Consider the following 11,102-nt stretch of genomic DNA (forward strand, 5'->3'; position numbering starts at 1 on the left):
TTTTAGAGATCAAGGACCTGAAATATATGTTGTGGCGTGAAGATGCTGGTGTGTGGACCCTCTATTGAAGAGCTGTCGACAGAGCCGCCATTTACGCACCGTGATTGATGTCAGCTATTCAGATTGTAAGTGGTGGCTTTGCACCTCTTTGGCGGCTTTTAATTTCAAATGGCCATCTCATTTCCCCGATCCCTTTTACTGCCTCTTTTCATCGCTTTTCGAAAGTTGAGATACACGTAAAAAAGGAAATAATGCTATAGTTGCCTTTTTGAATTACAGAGTGCCCAGAAAACCGAACCGAAAATGCAAGTATCTTGTCATTCAGTCATAGCAGGCTAAAGCGCTTACATATCTGATGGCTAAGGGACAATCATTGTGTCACAATTATACTGGAAGTTGTACAGTGTAACGTTTTTTATATTAAAAAAGCCATCATAAAAAACACCCGTTTCGCCGACCCATACGGCATTTATGGCATTAGACTGTTTAGTATGGCTTGTTTACTCCTGCTCATTTTTAGTCTGCATAAGTCCATGGCAAAGTTAATTCAAATTCTTTCTTCTATGATAAAAAACACTATATTATACCACATTTCTTTACTATAAACCAAACATCATTATGATGTTCCTTTGAAAGTCCGTTTGGATAGGCTACAAAGTTAAATAATTCCCGCATACTTTAATTATTAAGCACCTTGTTCCCGTGTTTATTGCGCGTTAAACATGCCATTATTGAAACAACAGGGACCTATTTGGAAGTAATTGTCACGCTTAATAAAGCAAACTTCCAGGCGTAAATGGCACTGCCTTCCATTTATTCCTTGGCCTTTGTGATAACATTCGACCATTGATAGCCCGATATTTTAATAGAGCTTTATCGTTTAATTTTCTTCTATTCAAATATTTTTGCGTATACAGAACAACCACGTGTCATGTCCATGAGCAACTTCAGGTTCTGTAATATAACTTTTTTATTTATTGTTATATTTTGGAGGGTTCCTCATCGAAATCATTATAAAAAATATATGTGCTAATAGTGAATAATTACTGTAAAATTCCATCAAATTCAATCGTTTTTTACACGCTGGGTACAATGCGCAAACACATAATCACTCTGCTTACATCTTAAATATAATCAACTCCGTGTCATGCCACGGACTGCTTGGATATTCTCTGGTTTTCCAATAAACATTCAAACATTACAAATGTGCGATATTGGTGATAAATTGAATAGCCAATGTCACTGAGCAGCATCTTTCCTCATGCAAATTTCATTTGATCAGCCAGTGTAATTGCAATAAGTATGTGTTAGAGCTGAAGAATAGGGTCGATAATGGTCGTTATCTTATCACAGCGAGGGTCATATGTTCATTGAGCGCGTGCTTATTGGAGGTGTTTTAAGTTAACACAAGCGATTTCCTCCCTACCGGGAATGCGCTCGTGATGGAGTAAACACGCTAATCTGCTCAGCATTATCTCCCGCGGACAGAGCGCGACAGTCGTGTCAGACCGACCATTTTGCAAATAACACGCACTATTAAGCAATTTAAGATACACTCCTTTATAATGCAGCGGAATCCGTGGACATCGGTGGAGAGGTTTTGCACTTTATTATTTAGTGCCTCGTTTACAAGAGAAAAGAAAATAGAAAATAAATTACATGGCTTATAAAAAGAAATGATTTAATAGTGCGCCTGGTGATCTGAGAGCCTGTGGTTATAAATTTCAAATTAGAAATAAAAATGAAGCTCACCTGCTCTGACTCAGAATCTGAGTTTTGAGAAGTAGTTTGTGAAGTCGCTCGTCTCTCATCCTCACGGAAACAAACCAAACTCATCTTTACGCATATAAATATTTTTACATGTTTGAAAAATGATTCCCCTTAATGAGAAGATATGAAAACAGACAATAATGTACAATTACTTTATAGCTCTGTTTGTTTTCAGAATTACTCTGAGCTCGTTAAAAAGGCGGACTGGTGCTAAACAATTAGTTTAAAAAAATCAGCAAATAGTACGGATTAACTTAATCAAATTAATTCTCAATACACAGATCGGTGGTTTTCACGCCATTGTGTGCTAACCCTAAACCCAGCCAATCTCTTATTGGAGAAGTCATTCACAAATCCTCCAATGACGTCAGCCGGGTATAAAACAGAGCAGGAGTTCAGCTGAGCCACAAACGAGTTACTGAAGCTGTTGCGCTCGGTCGCTGTAACTACATTCCAAAGGATAAAAAAAACCTTTTGATAATTCGCTCTTTCACGACTATGAGGAAAACCTGTGATCTTTAAGAGGACTACGAGAACATTTTAGTAACCTATTTTTTTGACACCCAATCTCAAACGTCTTCTAGTTTGTGATGCCCGCTGGGATGTTTAGTATCGACAGCATCTTGGCAGGGAGACCCAGCTGCAAGGACTCGGTTCTGCTCCATCGGAATGCTCCGGTTGTGTTCTCCAATTTGACGGAATCCTTGTACGCAGCAGCTGGCGATTTTAACGGACTCTATTCTCACACGGTGCCCCCAGCTCCTAGTTTACAATCGGTGACTGGAACCAGGATAGGCTATAACAACTACTATTATGGACAACTCCATGTCCAAGGGCCGACTGGGCCAGCTTGCTGTGGCGCAATACCAAACCTTGGTTCCCAGCAATGCCCGTGCATTCCTACAGGTATTTTTTACTTTTCTTTATTCAGTATTTATCTATTGTGATAATTTATTGCAATGCATATTTTATAAATCGCATGTTTTTAAAGCATGTTCTATGGACTATAATTAATAGGCTACTAATACTTAAAAGCTTGGAATTTAATAAAACGTTAAACTTTTAAAACGTTAAACTTTTACTATAATAGTAAAAGTTAAACGTTTTATTAAATTAAAAGCTTTTAAGTATTAGTAGCCTAATTATTTTAGCATTAGACTGACTGCAGTGTAGGCTACTTCAAATATTTTTTGTTGTATTTTAAGGCTACGACAGTACCGGATCAGTGCTTATTTCTCCAGTGCCACATCAAATGATGTCGTACATGAACGTGGGAACGTTGTCTAGAACAGAACTGCAACTACTCAACCAGTTACACTGTCGGCGCAAGAGACGACACCGAACCATCTTTACTGACGAGCAGCTGGAGGCATTGGAGAACCTTTTTCAAGAAACCAAATACCCTGACGTTGGCACCAGAGAGCAGCTGGCACGGAAGGTGCACCTACGTGAAGAGAAAGTAGAGGTGAGTAAAACATTTATGCTTATTCACACTTTATACTAAAGTTGCCCTTATTCACAACACTTGTAAAACAACATAGTAGTGACACTAACAAACCAGGCATATTTCATGTATATCATATCATATATTATATTGTGAAGATTCTTCTTGTACTTACGCACTGCTGTTCATTTACTGTAATTACAAATAATAGTTGCCCGACATCTAAAATGTACATTTAAAAAGTTATTGACGTAATTATTCAAATTTTTCATTTAAAATATGAACCAACAGAAACATTTATACGTTTAAAGATACGTTTATGTTAATAGAGAATTCGTGCGCAACGAACCAACCAGGCCACATCATTTTGAGCATTAAAATAACTCGGCTTGTATAATCATTACAGTGTGCGTTTCTTCATATCGTTCATTTTATATATTGTCCACGCTTAGGTTTGGTTCAAAAACAGACGAGCAAAATGGAGAAGACAGAAAAGGTCATCGTCAGAGGAATCAGAAAACTCACAGAAATGGAACAAATCCACGAAAACAACCACAGAGAAAGTCGAGGAGGGCAAAACCGATGTGGATTCAGACAGCTGATATATAGAAAACGAGACCGGGAAAATCTTGCACAAATACAATTCGGACATTTTGTAAATATTGTAAAGTACCATGTGAGTAGGAGTAAAATGTGTTGTCATGCCGTTGCACAGATGTATAGTAAATGTCACTTCTAACAATGATATTGTTATTTATATTAATTTAAATCTACACAGACAAAAATAACATGGATTCTGGCCATAGTAATATTACCTGGTATATATTGAAAACCTTTTAGTTGAAGTCTTGTCGTAATCGGATGTACCTAATTGAAATGTTATGGACTGGGCTGTAACTGCAGACATGGCAGGACGTTAAAAAATAACATTGATTAAATCATCGTTTAATGTCGCCTGAAAACAAAAATGACATGAGCAAGTATTAAAATAATATCAAATAAAATGGTTGGATTTGGCCTATTTATTTAAAATGTTGTAAATGTGATCTCAAAATACATTTTACGATTAGACCTGTTGTTTATCAGAATTTGCTGAACGGTTAGGCCTATATTATAATATATATTATAAAGTAAAATTGCAATATTAAATTAGTTATTTATTATTTGGCAGAATGTTTTAACATTTTTTGGGGGGGATAAAATAGGCTATTAAGGGTCTGTTGACAGCACACTGCTTGCAGGTTATAGAATTGATATAAAAATGTATAAAGTCTATATTTGATTTGTTAATATGTTTCGAAGTCAAATCATTAGAGTTTTTAAATTTAACTTAGGTTTTGACAAGTAATGACATGGCGCATGGTGCACGATATGCAAAAATGCGGGACAACCACCTGTTCTAATGTGAACCATCTTCTTAAGTAAAATGTACTTAATTTTAACTATTTAAACCATTGAAGATGAATCAATTGCACCCTATCACATAGGGTCAACATTTAAACACTTTATACTTTTTTTCTTTTTACATTTTTTTCCGCCGCTACAGTAGGGCCATTTTGATCGTATTTGTTTCTATGTATTTAATGCAAGCTATTAAATATTTTAATTTAGACTACGTCTATACACATTTATAACTGCATCTAAAGTGAAAATGTAAAATATATCTGAGAATAATATTCCCATATAATAATGTGGCTTTTATTTTGTGTTATTATTGTCACTGGTTTTACACGCTTAAAATGTTGCGGTAAATCTAAAAATAACAGATAAATAAACAATTTCGAAATGAATTGGAATTAACAACCATGACAATATCTTTATTTTTAATTTTCAGTAATTCGCATAATTTAATTATCATTATTTAACACGTGGTAGAATAATTTAAGCAATCACTATTGTTTTTTCCTCCAAGTACCACTAAAAATAAAAGATGAGGGTTAAACTATTTTTAGAAGATGTGAATAGATATTATCGTGGCTAAAACCTTTGCGGTGTTTTATCATTTAGGTCACTGTATAAAGTGTAATAGTATTTAAGACAATGTAATTCTAAACGACCCGGTTAAAATGTATTATTATTATTATTATGTAGGTGAGGCATTTATTAAAATGTACAGGCCTAGTTGTAAAACCCAGACCACATTTTCATTTACAGAATATAGAGAAAATTCATTAGCATCTCAATTGTGCTAGGCCTATCTACAATCATCCCCATGGGTGTGAGAGATGAAATAATAATACCATTGTGTGTTTTCCTGTGTGTGTTGACAGGGACACTGCATATACACGTAAATAAAACATTATTGCGTTGCTAAGGTATGTTATTTAAATATGATTTGTGCCACTGGAAGGTTGCCAGTGTCTTAAAACACTTTCTTTTTAGATTAAATTGACAATTTGGAGGGGAGCAAAAGTGTGGATATTTATTTGTGCTTACTGTATATGAATTTGGGCTATTTATCATCAGACACAAATATCCAGGACCGGTTTATGAATATGGTATATTGACCAAAGGCAGCATGTATACCAGACATGAAGCTGGTCAGGGGCGATCGTCACTAAATTTACTAAACACTCCATCCATCAAAAACATACGTGCTTTTTTAAATGTATAATTTAAACATTTGTGACTTCTTCACAGTAAATATAGTTACAGGAGCAATTTTATTTCATAGTCTGCCTTTGTTTACATTTTAGTGCCTTTTTCCTCTTCCTCATTTTTAAAACAACACCGCATGCTAAAATCAAACAAGAAAAATAACGACACTAAGCCTCGTCGGTGGCTTTTTGAAAACAGATTAAAGGAGAGCTGAGTAGGAACTTAAAGATTTGGCAATCACACAAACCAAGAAAACAAAGCATGTTGCACTTATAATCCTTCACGTGTCTAGTGTGATTTATAAAGTGTTTCTTCTCCTAGTGCCAGTGAGATATACAAAGCACAGGACCGAGGCCATTAATCTCTGCTAGCTTTTCCCCCTTTTTCAGGCTGTAATTTAGCATTTCAAAAATTTAATAGAAACTTAAGAAAAAACATTATTTCCTTGACCTTTTTATGCATAGTTCCCAGCACTTGGAAAAACATAGGTGGAGTCCAAGAAAAATTAGGCAGTGAGTTAAGTCCAGAAGTAGATAAATCTTTAGTCCCTTGACTGCTTTTTAAGAAATCCTGCTTTTTGCCCCCTTTTCAAAATGTATTTTTTTTGTGTTTTGCATACTGTGCTTCTTTCCTCTGTTTTTTTATTACATCCTTTAAATCTTTGTGTTCTGATAAGCTGATTCTTTCCTTACAAAAATGGCAGACGTGATCAACCTTTTAGATTAGTGTATTGATGTGGCTCACCTTTTTTTAAGAGTTATGTCCACAAGAGTGACAGTTTCTGGGTGGATTCCCCCAACTAAAGATAGAAAAGGGTGTTGGCCATCTCTGCGGTGCGTTTCGAGAAACCTATAAAATGGCCTCCTAACGCAGGAAGGAACTCTGAACGAAAGAAAGACAAATAATACATATTTTTAACGTCATAAACCTTTCCCTGTATCATTACCATATTTTAGTGGGATGACATGTGGTTTTGCGCTTGTTTTCCCTCTGCGATACACTAGAACAAATTCACCCTACAATGCAACATCATCCAGCTATGTTTTAAATATGAGAAGTTAAGACGCGAGCACACACCAGCGTGTATTTTGTGAGTTTAGCACCTGAACAGGTTTTAGCAATAATGGCCCTTCATTCTCCTCCAGTGTGCGTAATTACCGTGCCTGTCACCACATTCATTCCAACACGCTAGCTACCAACTGCCTTCGGTTAGTGTCTCCCCTCGCCAAAGCCGCACGGTCGCTGAAAAGCAGGGGACCCCGGGTCAAGAGCGGCAACTAGCAGCAGACACAGACACTTATCTCTCCAACTCCAAGGTAAATCAGGTAATCGTACACTAAGCCAACTTTCCCCTAATTTTACAGGGCTCAGATCACATTTTTATGTTCTGTGGGCCTTTAAGGTCTGGCTCTTAAGAGAAGGCAATAACGCCTCAAGCCAAACCAAACAAACACGAGCAATACGAATAAGCTGTATCTATGGAGAATGTGTGTGTGTTTTCTGCGCTTGTGTGCTGTATATTCATTCGCGGGGGTGTGCTATGGGGAACCACGATCGTTTGCTTGGAAATCAGGAAGGGCCCATCATACGACACTGCCCTGGTTTCAGTGCTGATTAGCAGTGTGGGCTAACCTCAGTCCTCCACTTCAGTCTGCCTCTGGAGGGAGCGGGTACGGGGTGAGCAGGGCACCCGCCTGTGGGTTAGCAGGAGGGGGAGTGCACACATTTGACCCACCGTAGAACTTTTGGCCCCCGTTCAGAACAGCCCCTGGGGATCGCAGGACTCAGAAATGTAAGCCCACGCTGAACAGGCACAGGGCAGGTTTGCAGTATGACACTCTCTAGAGAGACAGATAGTTCAAGACCTTTACTGTGCTCGCAGGAACGCCCGGATTAGCATTCGTGTTATTTTGCAACCTTAAGGCCGATTCACATACCTCAAAATCACACCACAAATGACAGGCTCTTGCCGTGACCCAACAGGGAAGCCGTTGGGTTGTGACCTCATAATGTGCCCTTTGACTTTTAGTTGGTCAGAGCTGAAAGAAAATAAAACAACGTGGGGATTAATTTGCTTCTTCGTGACACAGAACATCACAGGCATTTACAGGCCATACATCTGAATTACCAACAACACAGGCAGCTCATATTCTGAATGACGAATGACATCTGAATATGAGAATCTGCACAGGCTTTAAAAGTCAAATCCAATTTGAATGATAGGAAAAAATTAAATCAGGAAAAATCAAACATGCTGTTTGGGATATCATATCATTAAGGTCTGTCCCAAAACACTATAAACATGATTGAAGAAATGATTTCCTAGAGTCATTCTTTCCGGATTGAAAATGACAGTACGTATCATTTTACGTCCAAAAAAGAATGACAGTTTCATAGGACAATTCCTATATATAATAAAGCATAAGAATATACGTCTCGAATACAAAGGCTATATAAATTTTCTATATTTAGTTTTCAGGCCGCAAGGAATTCAAACAAGCATATCAAAAACGGTTTGAAATAACAGGAGGAAACATGAATTCAACGGAAAACCCAAAGGCCCGATGATGTACGACACTCTGATGGATGAAGAGCAAACAAAGATTTAGAGCAAAGCATTTTCACAACAAATGAATTATCAATAAATCACAATGACAGATTTACATTATCGTGACAAATGAACTGCTCTGTAAGCATTCGCTAACTTTTCAGGCCTCATGTGCTTTTCCGAGAGAGTCTACAGTAAAACCCAAGTCCAGCAATATGTTATCTATCAAAAGTAATTTGTTATCTAACATGCATGGGGTATTAAACCCAAGAGATTAGTTCCACAAGACCTGCAGTGCAAATAAAACGTGCAACGTATAATCCTTTGAAAAATATGAGCTGTAACGTTACAGATCATGGATCACAGTTTTTAGTGAAAGAGAGGTGGATTTAAAGTTCAGTGGGGTACCAATCAAAACAGTCAATCAACACGTGGGGACGTGTGTGTTGAGGCTTATCTTAATTATGAACACATTTAAACTGGGGTTTTCAGATTCAGTGGGCTCAGGCAGGGGTCCAAAGCTGCCCTCTAGTGGCTGAAAGCGGTAACGCAACAGGTCTTTTCAACCTTTTGTTACACATCATTTTTTCCTAAAACACAAACTGTCCAGGTATTCTCTGTTTGTTCAGGTAATCTTCATTTAACCAGTGATTAAAGCGCACTGGTCCCACTCAACTGATCCAAATTACACATTTACAATGCAATGAAACAAAACACCACGAGGCAGAGAGAGTGTAAATGCACACTCAATCCTGCTTTTTTCCTCTATTAATTCCCCAACAGACGATATCCACCATGCACCCTACTTTCCACAAAACGTATATTACAGGTTAAACATGCAATCAAAGCACCAGGGCCACGAGAGAACGATAGTTCTTTCTTGGCAACTTTACCCCGAATCCCTTCAGTCATAACAAATCTGCCCCATGCCTCTGACGGACAGCTGGTTTACAGCCAATGTCAGGCATTAACAGATTTGATACGTATTGGAAAAGGAGGGCTGTGAGCACCAGCGGAGTGCTGGGTGGGTGTCGGGCGTCTCACACCAGGGCCTCTGGTTGATTCATGATCTGGGGGTTTCATTCTTACTGTACGTACATTGATATAGTGCCATTTCTCTCTCATTAAAGACGTTTTATTGGCCATCAATAAACATTATATAGGAATAAACATGCTTGCCTACACACACAATGTGAAGAATCTGTTTGCGCACATGCACGAGACGAGAGTATGTGCATGTTTGCTGTGTGTGTGTGTTTACTAAGGGTTCACACCAGTCAAAGTGAGTTTGCTGATGGGATGCAGTGCGGATGGCTTTACACTACTCTGCCCCAAGTTTAACACGTATAATCGGAGGCTCGCGAGGGCCCCGCAGCAGGAGCGGGAAGCTCTCATTAAAGAGCCCGTGTGATGTTTTATGAACTATGAAATTCACTTAAGACCCGAGGGGGAAAAAGAACTGCGCTAGAGTAAATATTTATCAGCGTTATGGGTTGACTTCAGCAGGAGGGTCAGGAGAGCAGGCTGCAGGAGGAATCCACATGAAGGGGGAGTGAAAGCGAAACTTATACACCAGCGATTCTCAAACTCCTCTGATTACAGTCTCACTCTCTTGACCTCGTGTTGGCAGCTCCAGCAAACTAATCTTCCGTTGCTAAGTGAGTAATTGAATGTGAGAGCTTATGTATTTTTGTAATGAGCTGACAGCATATTTCCACTCTCTGCCCAAAAGGTTACCCTAATCAACATGGTTACGCTGTTTCTCTCAGAGTGACAGAACTGCGCCAACAACATGACAAAACGCCCGGCCGTGCGGCCTGCGCAGATGTCGGCCGTGAGAGACTCGTCTGTTCCCGTGCAGAGCGTGGACTCTTGGCACGGAATTCAATGTCAGGCTGTGGTATTTTTCTCGCGACAGAAATTAATAGTTTGTGTTCATTTCTGACGGAGCATTTGAAATCAAGAATCAATGGGGAGCTGTGTGGTACAATAGGCCTCAAAGAACAACTATAGTAAAAGGGCCAAATATATGATAACTGAAATATTCAATGAGAAACATATATTTTTTAATTATTTTACTCGATTTTACTTGTTGGCTGCCAGTACAATCTAGGATTCAGTTCAAAATTATTTTGTTTGTTTTTAAATCCTTAAATGGTTTTGCTCCATCCTAAATATCTGAGCTTTTACACCCCTATACACCCTCACGCTGTCTGAGATCATCAGATCAGCTGCTTCTTATAGTGCCAACCGCCAAGCGTAAGCTTAGAGGAGACCATGCTTTTGCGGTGGCAGCCCCCAAATTATGGAATGCCCTGCCTCTTTATATTAGGCAGGCCTCTTCGCTGTCTATGCTCAAATCCCATCTTAAAACTTACCTTTTTTCCTTGGCCTTTGACACCTGATTTTGAAATTTGGGCAAATAGTTTAAATATATGGGCTATGTGTTTGTATTTGTTTTTATTATGGTTTTAGTATATATTTATGTGCTACGTGTTTAGGTTTAATTAGTATGTTTTCATGAAATCAAATGATGTCTTTTATTTTTTAATGTACAGCACTTTAGTCTGCTTTTTGGTGGTTGTAAAGTGCTTTATAAATAAAGTGATTGATTGATTGATAATACATAATTTCTTAAAATTAAATGGTTATAGATTATTTTTTGATTCAGCAAACTGGATCAAATGGGGGCAGGTTGGGGTGCAAGTAGTTTTTTAGATAAGATAATGCATATATCTTTCA

General features: G+C 38.1%; 1 protein-coding gene across 1 annotated transcript; it reads left to right on the forward strand.

Moving 5' to 3' along the window:
- The first annotated feature begins 2,198 nt into the window (after nt 1-2,198).
- Nucleotides 2,199-4,163, forward strand: gsc (goosecoid). The gene is made up of 3 exons (XM_057344614.1): nt 2,199-2,676; nt 2,976-3,235; nt 3,667-4,163. The coding sequence occupies exons 1-3, from the start codon at nt 2,361-2,363 to the stop codon at nt 3,814-3,816; spliced, it is 726 nt and encodes a 241-aa protein (XP_057200597.1). The 5' UTR covers nt 2,199-2,360; the 3' UTR covers nt 3,817-4,163.
- Nucleotides 4,164-11,102: the final 6,939 nt, after the last annotated feature.

This window comes from Triplophysa rosa, linkage group LG10 (genome assembly GCF_024868665.1).
Source record: "Triplophysa rosa linkage group LG10, Trosa_1v2, whole genome shotgun sequence".
Classification (NCBI taxonomy): Eukaryota; Metazoa; Chordata; class Actinopteri; order Cypriniformes; family Nemacheilidae; genus Triplophysa; species Triplophysa rosa.

Coding starts and splice junctions, on each gene's coding strand:
- gsc (XM_057344614.1), top strand. CDS start 2,361: ATGCCCGCTGGGATGTTTAGTATCGACAGCATCTTGGCAGGGAGACCC. Junction 2,677..2,975: donor ATGCCCGTGCATTCCTACAG/GTATTTTTTACT, acceptor TTGTATTTTAAG/GCTACGACAGTACCGGATCA. Junction 3,236..3,666: donor TACGTGAAGAGAAAGTAGAG/GTGAGTAAAACA, acceptor GTCCACGCTTAG/GTTTGGTTCAAAAACAGACG.